The 22,230-nt window shown below is 35.5% G+C and overlaps 1 protein-coding gene across 1 annotated transcript in view; it reads right to left on the minus strand.

Moving 5' to 3' along the window:
- Nucleotides 1–1,319: 1,319 nt before the first annotated feature.
- Nucleotides 1,320–22,230, minus strand: part of LOC148019768 (cytokinin hydroxylase-like) — a 28,829-nt gene continuing 7,918 nt past the window's right edge. Inside the window, exons 4-5 of the mRNA XM_087699932.1 lie at nucleotides 2,538–2,982; nucleotides 1,320–2,418 (exon numbers count right to left, since the gene is read on the minus strand). Of these exons, the coding sequence (XP_087556058.1) occupies nucleotides 1,840–2,418; nucleotides 2,538–2,982 (1,024 nt within the window). The 3' untranslated portion in view covers nucleotides 1,320–1,839. The remainder of the gene's footprint in view (nucleotides 2,419–2,537; nucleotides 2,983–22,230) is intronic.

A 22,230-nucleotide genomic window follows, 5' to 3' on the forward strand; every position in this document is an offset into this window, starting at 1 on the left:
ATATGTACTAGATGTGAAGTGGTTTAAAAAAGTAGTAACAACGGGTGAGCATTGCACAATTAGATGTCATCCAAGTGGTTTTGGAGTGATTGACTCTACAAAATTTCACTTGCAAGGCAAGAATGACACATTCGTACTACCTCAACAATGCGAGCAGGTATATTAGAAACTATTTATTTTCATATATATTACTTCTTGATACATTCTCAAAATACAATAAATATCTAAGTTGCTTACTTTTTGTCTTTTAAATGCAGGTTGTGTATCACCTAATGGTAAATAATAACCGATGGTGGCACGTCATCCCCATATCTAATCATTCAAAACCAGTATATGGCAATGCTACCAACATAGAGATAGTTGATGACAATCCAACAATCAATGATGATGTACATGATGATGCCATGATCGATGATATACATGATGGAGTGCAAGATGATCCCCACGAGGATGTTAAAGGAAGCGCAGAAGAGGATAATAATATGGTTGCAGATGATTATGAAGAAATTGAGCATAGCAATACATCTTACAGTGAGATAGACTTATTTGTTTCATTGCCTATTGGTAACATAGACCTAGAGGTAGATAGTCTAGCAAGGGTTGATCTCATTGAAGATGAGATTGATCATTCATTATAGCATATAATTAGTTTTGAATGATTGGATGTATATTTGTAATACTCAGAAATAACTAAAATATCAATTAAGAGCCGTTTACTTTTGTGATACATATAACATTTGTTGGGTTATAGTATTAGAATTGAATGCGCACATCCAAAGAACAATGCACCAAGATGCACAAAGAAGTACAATTGGGTAAGCTATATTAAACCACAAAGAAGTAAAGTTGGTAATGTATTCTTAAAAATACTAGTTGTTAAAAGGTTTGATCATATTTAGGGACTTTATGAGAAATGAAAAATCTGTGCGTTTATTTTCGCATCTATAAGCATGTTTAAAAATGCGGGTATATCAGCGCGTGTATTGGGCCTTTCTCTTGTAGTGTATATACCTCCATAGCACTTATAGCCAAATAGGGTGTCCACAATGACGGTTTGAGGAAAGGAGTGAGAGGTGCAACAAAGACAAAAGAAAGTGAAGGGGAATATTTTAAATAAGTGTTGTTTACAAGATACATGTCTCGTAAGATACAATACTAAGTTTGCTAAGGTTGTTGCAAGTGTAAATAGAGGTCCTCCCTTACGCAATGTATGTATCAATGCTAAAATGCATCACATATGCAATGTCCATTCTCAACATTTAAAAGACACTCTATTATTACATGTTGCTTAGATGATAATATTGTTGCTCAAGAGATAGTTGTTGTCATTGAATACACAACACTATCTACTCTTTCTTTTAATCCACTACATTAGTAATCCAATTGATTTCTAGTGTTGGTTGGATCGACATCCTTGGAAGACAAAGTTGACAAGTGTGGGTATTCCCAATATCCTTTCTCACAAGAGGAATAATGACAATATTTATCAATATCTAGCTGAAGAGGCAAAGTAACAATACACTACAGCTCAAAGCAATGTAGTATTTTCATTTTATTATTGAGGTGTTACTTATAGCTTTATATCTTCATGACATTCGGTCCTACATGAGAAGAGATTGCCGATCTACTTTGATATTTTGCTGTTAGCATGTATATCTATATTCTTGAGCTTTTGTTGACAGTGTACAAGGTTCAATAGTTGATTGGTATCTCAAAGCATTAGTGACGGTTTTGGATGTGATATTGTGCGTACATAGAGCTTGCCGTATGCTTAGTGTAACAATTCTATGTGTAGATTATAGAATACTTGGTAAGTTGCTGAAAAAGAACCTCCCAGATCTATACGTGTGGTTTAGAAAATGTGTCGAGTGTTTTGATGATTATCGGGACTCCATGCTTGGGCTTGAGGGTGAGGACAAATATAGGCGCATGCCTGTAATTAGGGGAGAGATGGAACTTGAAGCGAGCGAGGATCATAGCAAGCACCACCTTGGCCTCATATAGTGCAAAGTTTTGACCCACACAATTACGGGGGCCAAAGGAAAAGGGTAGGAAACCGTGATGCATAATCGGATGTTGTTCTTGTTCCTGCTTTTCCGGCCGTTGCTCTTGCTGCTGGTGCTGGAGCTGTTGTCGTGGCAGCTGCTCTTGTTTTACTTGCTCGTGGTGTTGATTGTGTTGCTGCTTAAGGGACATCACGGGGGCTTTTGCCACTCCCTCGGAAAAACGATGTGGGTTAAACTGATCAGCATCCATTCCCCATATAGCCTTGTCATGATGGATCGCTAGCACCGGCACCCACACAGACATGCCCTTGGGAATGAATATGTCGCCTATCTTAATGTCAGTGAAGGCTTGCCGTGCCAGCAGCGTTGCAGGAGTGTACAAGCGCAGAGATTCCAGCAGTATCATCCCCAACTGCAAAAGCAGACCGACTATAAGATAACTTGTGACACAATAATCAAAAGCAGAGAGAAGAATTGGAAGGGGGTGGAGAGAGCTGTTCTTTTGATCTGAGTAATCTGTGATTGTCTCACCACTTTGAGCTTTCCGATAACGTCAGCATCGGGAATGCGGCCGTGGCATACGTGCAGGACCTCTTGGCGGGCGCGATCCTGCCAAGTGGGGTTGGAGGCGAGGAGCATGAGGGTCCAGGTGAGGAGGAGGGAGGTGGTATCGTGGCCCGTGAAGAAGAAGGTCTTGCACTCGTCCATGAGGTGAGCCTCAGTGTACTGAAACGTCCGCTCAGGCATACATTTAAATGGTCTCCCAGCTTCAACTTGAGCTGCTTCATAAAATGATGCTCTGTCGTCTCCAGTCAATTGGGATTCCTTTCTGGCGGCTTCCAGCTCTATCTCTGATAGTATCAGTCCCAACAGATCCTGGCCATAGCTAGACGCCCTGCCTGACGTCGCGGAGTCACGTCGGGCTCGAATAAGCTCCTGGAGCAACCTCTCCACTTGCTTCCTCAGTTCAGATACCCTGCACACGCCAGCTAAACTGCAGTCAAATATATATACGAGCAGCTTCGGCCACCGGCAATGTTTAACACCAATGGAGATTCACCATTCAGTTAATTGGAAGATGTCTATGTCCAAGATTCGAAGTCCATTCTTGATTCGAGTTAATCCAATTTCTGCAAGCGAAATTGCAGATGTATATACACCGCAAGCATAATCTTCCGCCACTTTGAAAAGAATAAACGAAAGTACAGCATTTAGGTCAAACGGGCCAACCCACTTACCACACACGTAGCGCTTATCATCGGCCAACAACAACAAACGTTCATGCGAATAGAATCGTGCAACACATCGAACATGAGGAAAACCATGAGAATACACTTGATTCTGCACTCTCTTTTTACTCATTCAACAATGAGGTGGTAACTAGGATTTGTTTTGTGAGTATTACCCGGGCACTAGGTGGAAGTCAGGGATTGACTCCATCCTATTTAATATCAACAAAGCTTGCTTCTCTATGGAGGTATGGTAATGATACTAATTTGTAATCCTTGGTTGAAAGTTGTTTGTTCGTCAACAAATATTTTGAGTATGAAGAAGCCACCATGTGTAGTGAGAAAATATTCATTATACATCACGTCCTATCTATTACTCTCTCAAATATGTGGTATGGTGTCATGGTTGTTAAGTTCATGAGAGAATAGCTTGTATAGTAGATACACCTCTCTACCATGTGCCTAGGCATATTGGTCATTAAATTTATAGTTGTCTGATTGACTTCTAGAGCTACATGCTTTTTCATTGTACTTTGTATTGTTTTATTTAAATATGAATATGGCCATTATCCTCCCTACCATTGGCATTGTGGTGTCTATTTTCCTCGAATGAGCATGTTTCTTCTTCTCTTCTTCTAGCATCACAATGTGCTTAATATTGTGGAAAAATTACAATCTTATATAGCTCACACCTACACAAAAAATATGCATGAATTCGAAACTCAAAATGTGCATATACACAACTATTAAAAAAATAACTTTAAGTTTCCATCATGTCAAATTTAGACATTTTCTTTCCAAAGACACAAAGCAAGATACAAAAACTAATACAAATAGAGCATGAAAGTAATGAGAGAGAAAGAGAGGGGGATGAGGGGAGATAGATAAATATATATAATCTAAGGTGTGAGAGCCGTTCTTTTCTTCATTTCGTGATTTTGATCATCCAAAGTTTTCATAGTTTCTCTTTTATTTCTTTATTTCTTTATGAATTATGCTTAGATTTTTGTTTGTGTTTCTTAGTATTTTGTATGTGATCATGGAACCTTTAGATTGCCAGCCTAAGAGGTCCTTTTCCTTCACAGAGACTGCACTACATACACTAAGCATATATGTAGAGAGTCATTATGGCTATGCATAATCTAAGTCAAAAAAGCACACCTAACCTTCAAAAGATGGAGCACCTCATCCATCAGTCTAGCAACCAAGTCCACCTAATGCTATTACATTAGGATACTCAAGGATTACATCATGAAGTTGGCAAAAGATCAAGGGATATAGAAGAAGCTAAGGAACTAAGCAATACATATCAAGGAGCTAATAGTATTTGATGTTATGCACTTATCTTGAAAGTGTGAACCAAATTGTCCATTCTATATTGGTAGCAAAGTAGGTTAGCTACAGCTAATATGTTTGCATCATAAGCAAAATTGGAGAGGCTAATAGAAGGATTTGGAATCAAGATAGTTCTAACATCTTGCAAACTTTAGAAGTTCATGAAAATATTTCTTCCAAGCACTTTAATTTATTGGATGAAAGATACATACTGCCTTTTACATGTTCTCAAGACTATACGCCAAATAAACGACATTATCATCCTTTGAATCTACCATGGAGTTAGTGCATCAATATCAAAATGGCTCTAGTGTCATTAAATTTTAATTGAAGAAGCCAAGAGTTTGGACCTTGGTCACCAAACTAAATTTTGAGTCTTGAAAGCTCAAAAAATAACCCATATGTACAAGAATGTACATTTTCTAGCCTAAGATTTGCCCAAAAGTAACGAAAAATAGGGTTTTCTCATTATATTCCTTCAATTTTCTAAACCTTTCACCATTGATTGGAAAGTATTACAATATTGACTATTAATTTCCATTATATTCAATCCCATGATGAGCTACAATATATGTTCATCAATCCAAGCATAAGGCTCTCTCCTATCAATTGTAAATCAAGTCACTTTAGTGAATTTTGAATACAACAAAATGGAAGCATAGGTGTAGTTGGTATATGCACTTTAGTAGCAAGCATTTCCATACATGTGCTTAAATATACATACACAAACATGACAAATAGAGAACATTTTACACACCAACATTTGCATTCCTTTATAAGTGCACATTAAAAGAGAGGATTACATGGGCTCTCAAATCTGAATATAACCACACTAAGGAAAATGATAAAAATTTAGACCCATAAACAAATTGTTTTCATTTAGAATGAATTCATTCCAAGTCAAAATGGGTAAAAGAAGAGTTGAAGAAAGGAGAGAAAAGACGAGTTATATTGGAGATTTCAAGTCAAAAAAAAGTTTCATTTTGAAAAGTGGGAGTTATTATGTTGCTTTTTTTTCTTTATCTTCTTAAGAGCAATAGACTTTGCTTCTTATTCTTATTCTCAAGAGCAAGAAACATTTCCCACTTTTTTGTATCCTCTTCTTTTTCTCATTCTCAGGATCAAGTTCTAAGTTAATTCTTTTTCTTCTTCTCTTTAATTCAAGTACGGTTGGACCTTCTCAAGTTCCTATTGTTATTAAAGGTAGATTTTCTCATGCCTCCTCCTCTTCCTCTTCTTCTTCTTTTCCTGAAAATATTAAAAATCCTATCTTCTTGTTGTTTTGATTCTATCTCAACTTGGTACTTATAAACCGCGTTTAGAAATGCATGTACAAGCATAGCTATTATGGAGTTATTCATGTTTTTATAAGCATGCTTGTAAACATGATGGCAAGCTACTCTTACTCTATATTTAGATATTTTCTTACATTATTAAATGTGTTAATTAACACATGCATTCTATTTTGCATTTATTTTAGATATTATGTGATCTTTTATCATATATTTTCTTTCATATAAGTTATTTTAATTAGTTATCTATGTTTCATCCATGCATGGTTGTGGTGTCACATATGGAAGTGTATATTGTAGCATGCATAACTCTAGTCTAAGTCAGAGTCATCTACATATTTGGCAAGTTGATGCAAGGTGATGTGGAGGACATAGATATGAAGAAACGCTCCCTTAATCCACATATGATCTATATGTTATCTCAAGTAGTTCCTCATTCTCCTCTACAACATGCACTTGTGTCAAATTCCAATCCATGTAGGCACCGATAAGGGATCCACATTCAAGATCCGTTTTTCCTAATTTTAGGGCATTCAATTTGGGTGTCAAATTGTCATATGCTGAAATGTTAAATCCCACATATAAAAGGAGTGAAGTTCAAGGCCACGGGTCTTAGATTGTATCTATATGTACCAAAAGCCTAACCTAAAATATAATATTACATAACGGAGCTAAATTTCTCATATATTCTAAAAGAGAGCATGATATAGTAAAAGATAATAGTGTACACAAGTATTGAGGAGAATGTAAATTTCTTAAGAAGCTAATATAGCCAATACATAAAGGATTGGTACACCAATGCACTCCAACTAGCTTCACTACTTATCTAGATAAATATTGAACCAATGACAACAAATGTAGAAGGTATGAGTGCACATGGGAAGTTTACCTTCACTTATTGCCCATATAGGCTGTCACACCCACTTATATGACATATGGTAGGCCATGAAACATTCACTATAGTATTGGGTTGAGGGATTTTTCCACAAGCAAGCTTGTGCTAGGGGGAGAAGTTGCTCCCCAACACATCCTAGTCCAAGCTAACATCTAGATCCCTTTGAGTAGGTGGTTCACAAGTTATTAGATTAGATAGTGGGAGTATAACTATCTAGTTATGATGTGGATTCTTAAGTGACCTCTAACATGTGGAAACTTTTATGTTTTTCTTTCTCATTACACATGTCCCAAACTTTAGCTTGAGTGAGATTGAAGTTTAAATTATATATTAGTTTTTGGGAGCTATAGTTTTAAGAGCTTTCCCCCATTTCTCCCTTTCTTATTCCCTCATCTCTTCCTCTCTCACTTTGACCACATATTTCATCATCATAAAATCAATGAATATGGATGAAGAGGGAAATATGTCAAGAAGAGGGCTAATAGGTGAGAGAAAGGAAAGTACAAGAGAGAGAAGAGAGGAGAGAGAATAATTGATGAGAGGAGAGAAATACTAGAAAGATAGAAAAGGGGAGAGTGAAGCCGTGAGAGCTGTGACCAAGGAGGTGAGATAAGAGAGACTAAATGTGTTATTTCAAAATATGTCAAAAATTACATGTCACATCTTTTATACCTATGCTAGTGTGACAAGATATTATTAATGATTGCTTACTAAAGCATATGTCTTCCCATCTTCTTACAATCCATCCCTTCCTAAAGGCTTTTTCCCACAAAAACAAACTTACAATCGCAAAGAAAAATGGATAAAACAGAGCACTACTATGATTTTAGCTATACAAAATATGAAAAATGAATGAATAAATCGAGATTTATTGAATGAAATGAAGACATAAAATGAGCATTTTCCATATTATAATTTGGATGTCTTCAAAAAGAAATTTCAGCCTTTAAATCTTTAAGCAATCAACTTTGCAATGAATAAATAACTTGTTGTAAGAAGAAGTCTTATTGAACAAAATATACCTTAACTTTTAATAAATGTATCCAAATGAAGTGTGTCACATACCAAAACGTAGCTATTGATGACTACCTTGATGTTATGTGAATGAAAAAAATTTAAAAATTGGAAAAAATAAAAAGTGTTCTAAAATAGACTATTGTCTACTCCCTATCTACATCATAACTAGCTCCATCATTGACTGTGACTCAACTATTAATGCATTTTGTATATGGGAAAACTCATCTAATATGGAAATTAACCTCCAAGAAGCTTTCTCAAGTGGTAAACCTATCCATTTGATTAAATACTAAATGATAAAATGAGAGCAAAGCTTCTTCTCACACTTACCTATGATCTCCTTAGGGATAAACTAAATAAGGGATTCTTTATCCATATAATGTAGCTCAACAACTATTTCCACTTGAGTACCATAAAAGGGTTTGAGTTGGATGACATGAAACATATTATGAATCTTAGTGGAAGAGGGTAGTTTGAGTCTATATGCCAAGTCTTTGATATGATTCAAGATCTTGTAGGGTCCATAAAACTTGTGAGCAAGTTTATTACTAGATCCATCCTTCTTCAAAGTAGGGTAACGAGACTTGGGTACTTTCAGCAAAACCAACTCTCCTTCTTGGAACTCTAGAGCTCACGTCTTGGCATCAACATAGATCTTCATTTGATCTTAAGCTTTTCTACTATTCATCTTATACTATTGAAGAAGGGTCTACATTCTTTCCTATTCTTCTTTTCCATGAGGATTGATCTTCTCACTAAAAATCAATATGGGCAAGGGCACCTTATAACCATTCATAGTCTTAAAGAGTGAAACTCCAATACTAGCATGAGTGGAGTTATTATAAGTAAATTCAATGTAATGCAACTATGAATCCCATGTATGTTGCATAGCATGATAGAAATGGTGAAGATGAGTCTCCAACCACTTATTTATTCTTTCTATTTGGCCATCTATCCATGGATTCAAGGCTATAGATAGAGCCAACTTAATACCCCTGGAGTAGAATACCGCTGACCAAAACTTATATACCTTTTCTATTTGGCCATCAGTGTGTGAATGATACGCTATAGAAGGAACTAACTTAATATCCATAGAGCTAAATATTGCCTACCAAAAGTCACTCATGAATGTAGTATATCTACCATGCACAATCACTTACAAGAATCCTTGTAATCTAAACATGTGTTCCATAAATACACTAGCCACATTTGAAACAACAAACTTGATTTCAATAGGAATAAAATGAATTGCCTTGGTGAGTCTATCTACTACTAGGTAGATGCCATTTTTTTCTATAATAGGTAAGCTAGTAATGAAATACATGATGATAACATATATCCATTTTTCTTCATGGGTATACAATGGTTATAACAAACCACCTAGCTTATGGGTGCTATCTTTGTTCTACTCACAAGGCATACAATTCATGGCATAATCCTTAACATCTCTCCATAATCCTTTCCACTGTAAACTTCTATTGATCTTATCATAGGTATTAAATACTCCAAAATATCTAGATATAGGTGAAGAATGCAACTCCTCTATAATTTGTAGCCTAAAAGAAGTAGAGAAAATAACAATCTTGTTATTAAGCTAGAGTATGCCATTTTTAAGCTAACAATATGAGTTTTTGTACATGAGATATTCTTGTAATTTCTAAAGTAAATGGCTAATCTCATCATCTAAAAGATAGATCTCCTATGACTCCTTAATCATATCATTATATAGCTCAGTCATAGTTAAAACTTAACATACCCACATGCTGGAAAGAGAATCAATCTACCACGCTATCCTTACCCCTTGTATGAGTAATGTTTGAATCATAATTTCACAAAGTAGCTATCCATCTATGTTTCTTAGGAGTGAGATTTGATTAAGTAAGGAAGTACTTAACATTCCTTATATCACTCTGAACTCTAAATTTTCATACAAATAATCATTCAAATTTTTTATCACATAAATAATAGCCAACATCTCTTAGTCATAGTATTCAGAGCCATTTTCTTATCTCAAGCTTGTGATTCTCAAATGTAATAAATCCATGCTCATGTAGAAATATAGTCCCTATGCCAAGGCCACTAATATCACACTGTATGGTAAACTGTCTAGAGAAATCTAAACATACCAAAATAAGATAAAAACTAAGGATTTTCTTTAACTCGTGGAAGCTAGAATCTACAAGTGTATCCCAAAACAAGGGTTTCTTCTTTAACTTTTTAGTCATAGGAGCTACTATAGTCATATAATGCTTAAATGAATTTGTGATAGAATGATGATAGACCAAGAGATCTTCTAAGTGAAGTATTGATACTAGGTGTTGGCTAATCTCTACCACACTGCACCTTCTTAAGATTAGCCTATATCCCTTTTTTACTAACAATGTGACATAAGTACTCCATCTCTATCTATATAAAAAAAACACTTCTTTAAAGAGTCTGTGATGCCTCAATACATTAAAAAACTTCCTCATCTGTAACAAATGATCCAATAGTATCTTGTTGTAAATCAATATGTCATTAAAGAAAACAAGGACAAAGTGAAAGGGTAAAATTTGTAAGATCTTATTCATCGAACTCTGGAAGATAGTTGGAGTATTGGTAGACCCAAATGGAATCACCAATAAATGTTATAATCCATGATCAATGCTAAAGGTTGTTTTAACTTCATCAGCCTCTCCTATACAAATCTGATGATATCCTGATATCAACTCACTTTTAGTAAAGAACCTAGGTCCCCCTTGAGCTCATCAAGAAAATCATTAACTCTAGGATTAGGATACCTATTCTTCACTATGATCTTGTTTGGATCCTTATGGTAAGTACATAGCTTGAAGGATCCATCTATCTTCTTCACTAATAAGATTGAAAATACATAAGATGAAGAACTAAGCTCAATGAACCCCATCTCTAGAAGCTGCTAGATTTGCTTGGCCACTTCTTCATACTCACATTTAGAAAATCTGTAGGGTGGCTTATTGATTGGCTTTGAATGTGGCTCTAAATCTATAGGGTGATTTTTTGTGCTCTTGGGAGGTACTAAGGTAGGCACTTCAAATAATATAGCTATACTTCTCAAGTAGAGCTTTCAAAGCTAGATGCTTCGCTAAATTCCTAAATTGATCCTCAACCTCTTTATTTAGGTGTAAAACAAAAAGACATCCAACTTTAATATCTATGGGTTTTATTTCCAAAGTAATAAAGCTCACCTTTGCTTCATAATTTTCAACCAATTATATGGGAACATATGGATACATTTAAGTTTTTATTATTATTTTCCATAAGCTACTTGTACTCTTATGGATTGTTGTAAATTAGTAAGAAAACAATGTAACTTATGGACAACTAGCTTATTCACAAAACTATGTGTATTACCTCCATCTATCAAGATAAACACATCCTTCCCATGATGGGTACCCTTCATACAAAGTGATTAGGGCTCTTAGAACCTTCCCAAGTATCCATGGAAATAGAACAAAGGGTAGTGGTAGTAATAGGAAAATCTCTCCCACTAGGATTAAAGGAAACATGCCCTCCTGGGTCAAATACAAATCCATCAACAACCTCATAAGACTAATCTAGATCAAGATCCTCGTCACAGTCTTCAAATTTAGCTTGTGCAATCAGAATTGTTTTTTTAATGATCTCTTTATCCACATCCTCAATTACTATCATATTGTAACTCTTGGTTTTGGATTTCTTGTAATTACAATTAGATGCATGATTAGCCATATATTTTTCACCACATTTGAAACATAGACCCTTCTCTTTGCGCTCTATAAAAAGATCCATACGTATGAACTTTCCATTTCTTATTGAATTATTTCTAGGTCTATTGTCACATTGTTTATGCTCTACTTTATGGCCAATTGTTACTAGCTTTGAAGCACTTTGTTATCCTAAAGCATTGAATGTAGACTATATAGGAACTTTGGGACTGCTAAATGAAGTACTGGATCCTCCATAGTTACCACCAAAGTTACCCTATTTATGAATAGCCCTTTTCTATCCAAAAGAAACTTGTATAGGAATATTCTTCTTGTACTTACTAGCATACCTCTTTGCTAGCTCAATATCCTAGAATCCTATGGCTTTTTTTTGGGCTATAGCATTAGCTGACAGATTACACTCTAGACCATAGGTATATGTATGCAACTTTACATCATCGCTCACACTCTCTACATACATGGCAATATTGAAAAACTAGTTAATATACTCTCTAATTAATAGGCTTCTTTGGTCCAATTCATACCATGTTCTTTGTCCAATCAGCACTAAGCTTATCCAATGAATCTTTAAAAAAAGAGGCAAACTTCTCCAATGAATCCTTTGTAGAGTGGGCCATCTGCTCCATTACTGCCCTAGTTTGAATGTTGGATTGAACCATTTTTTCAACACTTGATCGAGCTTAAAGACTAAGTACATATGTCTAATAGAATGCCTCATCTCATGATTATAAAAAGTTGTTCTTTCCAATCATCCCTACTCACTATTGTAGTGTAGTTCTAATAGATCTCATGTCACTAAAATGGCTATAATTTCACACTTCAATATTAGAATCATGATCTTTTTGAAGAAAACCCTTGTGATATCCTATATATGACCTGCAGAGACTAAATATGACTTTAAATACCCTATTTACGCCTAGAAATATCTATGAATTGCACTACTACAACTCCTGTAACCAAGTAGATAGTACCCCAAAATGGGTCCCAATTTATTATTTGAGTGAACTACCCAATGTAAAATCTGTAATCATCTACAATAATTTGTAGCACTTGTAGATGATTGAGTATCAATCCCAATCATCACTATCCAAGTGTCCTATTACTCCTGTGTACACCTATACCTTGCTAACGACGGGTGAAATAGGTTAATATACCTTGTACTAGGTCTATTATAGACTTGTATAATCTCTATAACTAATATATGAGACCTTGATCATCAATGCTCTTTAGTTGAAATATTTAGTTTTTCAATGGCTACACTTATGGTATGTATGGTGAGGGACCTAACCACATGACAACCTTCCTACACGTGCCTCAAATCACTAGTAGGTGTATAAACTTCTCTTTGGGTCTGTTGGTTTTGCAACCCTTTGGAATCTTTTATAGTGGGGAAGAGTCATCTCTCTATTGTCCCACTATCTCCCTTGGTATCTACCTTTTTCCTTGGTGAAAAGACCAAGATGGTAAAAGCATTCTATTGAAGCAAACAAGAATGAAATGTATAACTGAAAAAAATTATTTTAGCCTTCAATGATATGCAAGATTTAATTGATGAAAAATGGAATCAAGAAATGGAAGTTGGCTGAGGATCTTACCATTGCAATTCAGTGACTCATTGATTGCAAGTATTTATTCTTTCTAATATTTCTTTCTTGGGTATAAAGAATCACACAATCAAATTAGGATTATGTATCAAGACAATGTAAATGGTAATTGTGAGATGAAAGAGGACTGAAATGAATGCTAGAATTCAAGTAATTGACTGTGATAAATAAAGAGAAATACTAATCTCCGATCTGTTGATCAATTTCAAGACTAAATTGATTAAAAAACTTCCATCAACAAGTAGAAAAGTTTGAAACAAGTGGATGTAGAGAGATTTTAGAGATTAAGCAAATTAAATACCTCTTATTAACTTGAAGAAGATGATTGATTCACTTAGAATTAGACCTTAGTCCTAGACCATCGTCCATTGATTGAAGATACTACCTCAAATCCATTCATAAAGTTTCATGCTCCAAAGAATCCATTTAGTTCAACCCATGCATTCTTTTAAATGGAAGAGGCCCTGAGTGGAATGCCAGGAGGGAAAGCAAGAGCTATGGTGGAAGAAGCTAAGGGGGGTCACTCATGGATATATGTATATACCACGTGGGTTCAAAATAAGAGATTTTTAAAGTGCAAATTTTATACATTTTTAACATATAAAAGGGTGTAGTATAAAGAGGTTATTTACAGATTTAATAAAAATGGGTTGTGTTTTATTCTTGAAAATTTCACAAATAAAGATATTTATAAATAGACCTTGAATGCATGTGATAAAGAGAATATACATATAGTGAATTCCTTGAGGGAAGAAGCAAGAGAGTAAGAGCAAGAGACATAAGATATGGTAAATCCATGAGTCATAATGTGTGATCCTCCTTCCCTTATTCAAATGTCACTTAACACAATAAAGAATGTAGTGACATTGATAGGCATCCACTACTTGGAGTGTATAGCTATTCGGATACTATTAGTATAATAACTACATAGGTAGTTACATAGAGGCACCTTTACCCCTAATAACCTTCCTCTTAAACTCAAATGTGTATCTAGTGAGAAAAAAACAAGAAAAAAGTGATACACTACAAAACATACATGAAGTACAACAGGATGATGAAATGCATCATCTCATGCAATGCCCATTAGCTTTCTAAGGGAGGCAAGATACTCCGCTAAGAGAATTTTAGTAAGAAAATCTATAGGATTTGAGATCTTGACAAGCTTGATGGACTTTTCCTCAATGACCTCTTTAATAAAGTGATAATGTATCTCAATGTGCTTTGTCTTTCTATGGAAAACCTGACTCTTGGCCAATTGAATAGTACTCATAGAATCTAAATGTAGTGTAGGGATCACCACACTAATACCAATGTCTACCATGAGATGGCGTAACCAAATAGTCTCCTTGTAAGCCTTAGTGGTTGTAACATACTATACCTCTATATAGTGGAAATCATCATGCATTTCTGTAGCCTAGACATCCAAGAAGCATTATGTCTAGTAAAGATGAAGATATAGCAAGAGATGGACTTCCTATTATATGCATGTCCTATATAATGAAATAACACCTGTATCTTGGCTGCCATAGTATATACACATATCTATAATGCTCTTATTGTGCCTCATGGTAACTTTCATGACATCCCAATGCCATATGCTAGGTGTAGTTGTATAGTGTACCATAACTTCCATAGCAAATGATATGTGAGGACAAGTGGCTATCATGGCATACATAAAACTACCCACTGCAAATGCATTAGGGATCTTAGACATCTTGTCCTTCTACTCATTAGACTATGGATAATTAGTCTGACGAACCTTCACATAAGAAGATAAAGGACACCCAATAGTCCTAACATCCTACATATGAAACCACTCAAGGACCTCGTAGATGTACTCCTTCTATGATAAGCAAAGGAGTCCCTTAGACAAATTGTACATGATATGTATCCCAAGAATATGGGAGGCCTACCACATGTCCTTCATCTCAAAGCTCTTCTTAGGATGACCTTTCAAGGCATCCATATCATCATGAGCACTCTCAACAATCAATATATCATCCACATAGAGTACAAAATCATAAGGTTGTCATCATAGGTCTTCTTTGTTTATAAACATGAATCCATATCACTATGGATATATCCCTCAAAGCATCAAACATGTGGTACTATTCTCTAGGTGCCTAATTAAGGTCATAAGAGCTCTTTTTCAACTTTTGCACAGTAGGTATTCATATCTTTTTTCTCAAAGCTCTTAGGTTGCTAGATATAAATCTCACTATGCAAGTCCCCATGTAAGAAAGCCATCTTAAGATCCATATGATAAATCCAAATCTAGCTGTGCAACTAAAGTCAATACAAAGTGTAAGATAGTCATCTTCTCTACAAGAGAGAAGACATGATTAAATTCAACACTAAACTCTTGCTTAAAATCCTCAACAGGAACCAAATTTGGCCTTGTAAGTGTGCTCGAGACATCTAGTAGTACTTTTTAACTTGTACACCCACTTGCATAGCCAAGCACAATTTTCACTAGTCAAAGGAACCAAAATTTCACATATGATTTTTTAATAGTGATTCATACTCTCAATACATGGCCCACTCCCAAGAGTCAATATTACTTTTTCATATCATCTCATCGCAAGTAAGAGACTCACGAGCATCTACCACTATAACATCCATATAGGGCACAAAACAATCACATTGATGTGTATCTCTAGTAGACCGCCACAAAATATGTTGTGGGGTCTATACATCATATTTAACATTAGGATTCAGGGCCACCAATCCATCAGTTGCTATATATTGTCTAGTTGGATAGTAATAAGAGGCTCCTCCTGAAATATCACTTTATGTACCTCAGTGGCTTGCTCATGCTTCTTATGCATTTTCTCCTCATGAAAAATAATATCATGGCTTCACATGATCTTCTAAGTCTACGAATCTCATAAAAAATAACCCATTTTACTATATCCCCACAACAAAAAAAGAGACATTTTACGGACTTAGGATCTAACTTATTATGCTTATCCTTTGAAATATGATAGAAGTCCTCATAATCAAATATACAAAAATGATCATATGATGGAGGTCTTCTAGACCATAACCCCTCTATAACTTGATAATTAAGAGCAGTGCATGGGGATCGATTAATCAAATGAATGTCAGTAGTAACTATCTCAATCCAAAAGTACTATAGTAAGCCTCTCTCGCTAAGCATACTATGAACTCGCTCCTAAATTATCCTATTCATGCGCTCAACCATACCATTCTTGGGTGGCATATATAGGGTGCTCAACTAATGTTTAGCATCCCTCTCATCACAAAACTACTCAAAGGCTTTAGATACATGCTTATTTCCATTTTAGATATCTCAACTTATACCTAGACTAGTTTTCAACAATAGCAAGCGAATGCTAAAATGTTCCCAAGACTTTCCCTTTCTACTTTATGGAGTATACCTACATCTTATGCGAGAAATCATCAATTAAAGTAATGAAATACTTCATGCCACCTAAAGACTCCTACATTCTGCAATTTTAGCCCATCAACAAGCATATTCATAAACATAGGAGTATAGAATGTGTCCCATGACTTAGACAATATAACTACCAAGAATAAGGGAGGAAGGTTGTTCTTGAATTCAATACCCTATGAAGATAAGTGGCTGAAGATAGAATGAAACTCAGTTATGTGGGCAAAAATGGAACTCCCCTCCTTCATATGAACATTCATGAGCTGCATCAACCAATACATTTGAATGGTAGGGCTATGCTCATCATAGACATTACAAATATTATCCCCCCATAATTGCTAGGTGGTCTACCCTTCAGAGACAACATTATACAAGACCTACTAAGAGAGTGACACAATGATTGTAAATTTACATAACTCATCGAGTTCAGTCAAATCCTTTACATCAAAGCATTTGAGCTTTGTACCTTCATGCCTCAATGGCTTAGTCTACCATTCTGCATGAGAATCTACCATTTTTATGTCTTCTAATAGCTATAATTTTTGCCATCCAACCTCTCAATATTAAAGATAACACTGTCATTCAATCCACCACTCACAATGCAAGAAATAAAATCATAGTCCAAGACAAGTACACTACTATAAAAGATAGCACAATAGTCCAAAATCAAAGCCAATACAATGTCTAACACACAAGAAACAACAAAGACTAGAACTATCCACTAACTACTAGTAGAAGATGGTCAAGTCAAAGCATTTACCCTCATAAACAATATATAAACCTAAAACTACAATAAGTTGAATATAATGGAAGCAATAAAATCAAATGCTAGATGTGTGCAATCAATTGATAAAATCTAGTTTGCAATTACTAGGTATATCCTACAAAAACTGGGATATGTACAAACCACTAGGAGTCATTAAGCATACAACCAATACACAGAATTGCCAAGCTCAATGTTCTAGAGAGAGTTATCTATACAATAGGGATAAGTTTCATATTTATAGTAGGTCTTAGAGATAGTGGAAGCGAACTGCCAAATACACAACTGATTGAGCAAGTGTAGAGAAGATCCATACATATCAAAACAGGGTGAATATATCATTGACAACAACTTGATATAGATATGTGCCATCTCAAAGCATGAAAGCTAGGCAAAAAGTGCATTCATATAGCATCCAAAGACTATGACCATAACTCAACCAAGTCCCACAATCTCACTAAAGTAAGCTCAATTCTATAAATACAAAGCTCTGCTGAAATGAAAAAATTTCAAGTAGCAAAAATAACTCCCATTGGAACAAAATTGAATGCCAAGTGAGGAATGCAAGCTCAAAACATTAGATGCTTGACATGTGACTATCCAAGATATATGAAGCATAAGATGTGAGCATAAAACCTAATAGATTCTTGAAGCCCCTAACTGTGTAAGCCACTGAAATGACGAAGGCACGTAACCATAGCCAAGGTAAATGTTATCAAGCATTAAAAATCAAAACTCAAAATCTTTCAATAGTATATTCAAGTGTGTAGACCAATGCTAAGCATCAATACATTGATATGAAGCACTTGAATGACATCTAAGAGCAATAGGCATTTAGTTTTCCCTTATAAAAACTTGCTATCCATTATATTAGAGAAGTGAAATCACTCTTAAAACTAAGCCAGTGCAAGCTCACAATGAACCATTAGCACCTCAAGACATTTTCTAAATATCTCAACATCAATGTATAGGTGTACGAGCATCAATGGAGCTTTAATAATAAAGTAATGATTCTCCTTGTTTTATGACACCATGATAACCTATTTAAATTGAGCTTGCATTGGCTTAGTTTAAGCAATGAGATCACTACTAAAACTAAGACAATGGAAGCTCAAAGCCAACCATTAGCACCTCAAGACATTTTCTAAATATCCCAATATTAATGTATGGGTGTATGAGCATTAGTGGAGCTCAAACAATGAAGTAACAGCTATTCATGTTTTATGAGAGCATCCTACCCTATTTAAATAGTGAATAACTAAAGCATTCAAGCTCAAAACTAACACTCCAAACTAAGTACCAATGCTAGGGAGGAAGGAAAATGATGCCTAGTAAATGGCAAGTGCCATATGAGCTAGAATAGGGCTGCCAATGTCTATACAAGAAGTAGGGAAGAGCAGGCATTATTAGAGGGATTTTATTTGAAAGGTCATATCCATCGAAGATCAAAGAAAGAAGGAAGTAGAGAATAAGAGATAGAAGAGAAGAAAAAGAATAGACACAAGAGGTACACAAGATAAAGACAAAGCTCAATGAATCAAAGTACTATGTATTGATAGAACTAAACAAAATCATTATCTGCAAGTACTTGGAAGTAATCTCCAAGCATTAGATCTCCTAGAGTTCCCTGCTAAACCAAAAACATGCACGAAAAGCTAGCTTCTTCCATGTTGCTAAGATGGCAAATAAAATGGTTCCTTGGCTCCGAAAGGGGGGTAAAACTGCAGGACACCTGCTCAAAATTCTCCCGAATTGCTCGTTCTTCTCCTTATTTTGAGTGTTTTTTGCTACCTGTAAACTGCAATCACGCATTGTGCAAATTCGCAAGTCCTTTTTGCATTAGATCTCCCAAATTTGGCAAAAATTTCACTTAATTTTTTTATGTCACCCTATTCTATAAGATGTTTACACCTTTTTAGGATATTTATAAGAAATAATATCCAAAATATCAAAAATAGACTAAACTTGTCCAAAAATCCCATATTTCAAAACTAACCATACTATGGCCACTAGCACTAACAACTAAGATGACATTGACTCTCTAGATTCATAAGTCAGATGATGATGCACTTTAGGATTTTTGACATTGTGTCCATGTAGCAACACGACATCCACCTCCTCTGAACTTGCACATCCTCTGATATGTACTACCGATGCACCACCCGGGTCAAACACCCATACCATCAACTTGTTGCTCATCATGCACATAAGAAGACATCCCCTTGGATCATAGATCGAAATAACTAGTATTGGCACCACTCGACCCACATCTCATACCACCTCTAGGGTCATACAGCCTTGGGTGCCCATCATATACTGGAGGCTATGAAACCTCCATATACATGGTTAGAATACACCCATCAACAAATACATGGCAACATGTTTTCTCTTTCAGAGTCCAACACATGGAAATATGCTTATATTGACAATTATGTACCACATTAAACATAAACTGAGCCTCACTTGCATCCAACACATACTGACCATTACCAAAAATAATGAAGTAGTCCATATCTTCAAGTATCTTTGAATTTCCTATCAAGGCCTTTAACAAAGCATTCAAAATAGTTTTCAGCTATGGAGTATTACATCTAATATTCTCTAAAGGCATGTGCATCCAACACTGCATCAATCTCCCTCTAAGTCTCTATATCAAGTAAAACATGAGCTTCATAAACCTCTTCAAATGCATTAAGAGAATCTATAGATGTAATGTCTAACTCTTCCACTACAGGATCTTTCAAGGCATCCATTGGGTTGTCTCAATATCAAACTGCAACTTATATCCCAACTGTTTGTCCCTCTTGCTTGCTATTTTATTTCTACTCTTGCCCAACATCTTCTATAACATGCTCGGGTGGTGGCTGATTTGTAGCTTTAGCCTGATCCATACTTCTTCTTGTTGCTCTCTTAGATGTCTCTGCATTATCTTCATCTCTCTTTTGTTTCTCTTCCACAAGTACATCCATACTTTTCCCTTTTGCCAAATATGTATCTAGTGGTAATTCCTTGTCAGTTATGTCATGAATGTCTTGTCCAAAAACTTTTCTCTTTTCAGCTACATACAAAGCATGTGTCCATATTACAGCCTTCAGAAAAACCATCACCTAGCTAGGCATTCTATCCAATTGTAGACCAAAAGTAGCAGCATGTACAACCACATAAGCATTTCGGACAGCCAAGTCTTCCGACAACTTTTGCATACCTTACTTTTCCAAATTTTAAATCAAGAGGCAATCATATTTCTTGTGCATGGATCTTGCCATCTTTCGAAAAGATGAGCTATTGTGCCAAGGCCTCGTGATAAGAAGCACAATCCTTCCTTTCATGCTGCAAACTATAGCAACACATATATCTTTTCCCTAGTTTAGGAGCTGTTGCGCGTCCCCTTTTCTCTTGTCATTTCTCATCCAATTTTGTGACCTTCAAAACTGAAGATCCCGCATGTATTTAAACAAATCATCTAATAAATATTCCCTAATAGTAAGAACAATAGGTGTAGCCATAGTATTAGCCACAAAGGTGGGTGGTTTACTGCAGACACCAACTATTTTACATGTAATAGTAGGTAAGCTACATACATGCAATACTTCTCTTCTTTTATTATTTTTCACCAGCACAATAACAATTTCCTTAACATACCTCTAGTTTGTTTTAAGCCTTGTCTGCATAGTTTGATCCTCTAACAAATCATCAAGCTTCTCTTGAATCTCAAGATCTATTGCTTGTAAGAACAATTCAATTTTGTAACTTGCAAGAGCTTGTTGTTCTGCAAGATCTAACTCCTCAAATCGACTTTCAAATTCTCTTAATAACTATGTAGCCACAGGACCCTTATTGGGTTTAGAACCCACTCTTCGAAAGCCTTGTAGATAATTAAACTAGTGTTTTCAATGTAAAATTCTTCCTTAAGTGTCTTCTTGAAAGCTATCCAGTCGATATCCTACATGCACATTTCGGTAACTTGGGCTTTCAATTCATATATAGTGACCCATACAAAATATTTACTTCATGCAAATTGAGCCATCCCAAATAACTCCATCCTTCGAGCATAGGTATGAAAATATGAAGATACATTCCTACCATTAAAAAACTTCATCTCATGCTCTACTACTTTGTTGTAGAGCATTCATCACAAAAGTTTTTGTTTGAGTAGAAGCCTGTATCACCTATTGTTGTTGTTGTAACTGCATAAGTATGCTCATATTCTGCACTAGCTCGACTACAAAACATCACTAGAAATTGTGCTTGAAGGTTCTCCTATCCTATCTTTCATTCCGACGACCTTTCACATCGGGTTTACTTATGTTGGAAGGATTTAGTCGTCGAAAGGTCGTATCCACTTGGGATTAGAGAGAGATGGAAGTAGAGAATAGGAGATAGAAAAGAAGAAAAAGAATAGACAAGAGGTACACAAGATAAAGACAAAGATCAATGAATCAAAGCACTATGTATTGAGAGAACTTGAGAAGATAAACAAAATCCTTGTCTAGGACTACTCAAAAGAAATCTCCAAGAATTAGATCTTGGAGCTCCCTCCTAGACCAAAGACGTGCATAAAAAACTAGCTTCTTTGATTTTGCTCAGACAGTAAATCTGATGGTTCCATTAGCTTCGAAAGGGTGTAGAACTCTAGGATACTTAATCAGAATTCTCCTAGATTGCTCCTTCTTCTCCTCGTTCTCTCCCTTTGGAGTGTTGTTTGCTACATGTAAACTGTGATCACGCTTTGTGTAAATTTGCAAGTCTTTCTTTTTACATTAGATCTTCCAAAATTGACTAAAAAGCCACTTGCTTTTTTCATGTCACTCTATTCTAGAAATTTTCTATATCTTTTTAGGATATTTACAAGAAATAATATCCAAAATATCAAAAATAGGAAAAAATTTCCAAGAATCCCGTATTTTGGAACTAACCATACCATGGACACTAGCACTAAGATGACATTG

The sequence above is a fragment of the Lygodium microphyllum genome, chromosome 19, assembly GCF_053477565.2.
Source record: "Lygodium microphyllum isolate KBCC chromosome 19, Lygodium_microphyllum_v1.1.10, whole genome shotgun sequence".
Taxonomy (NCBI): Eukaryota; Viridiplantae; Streptophyta; class Polypodiopsida; order Schizaeales; family Lygodiaceae; genus Lygodium; species Lygodium microphyllum.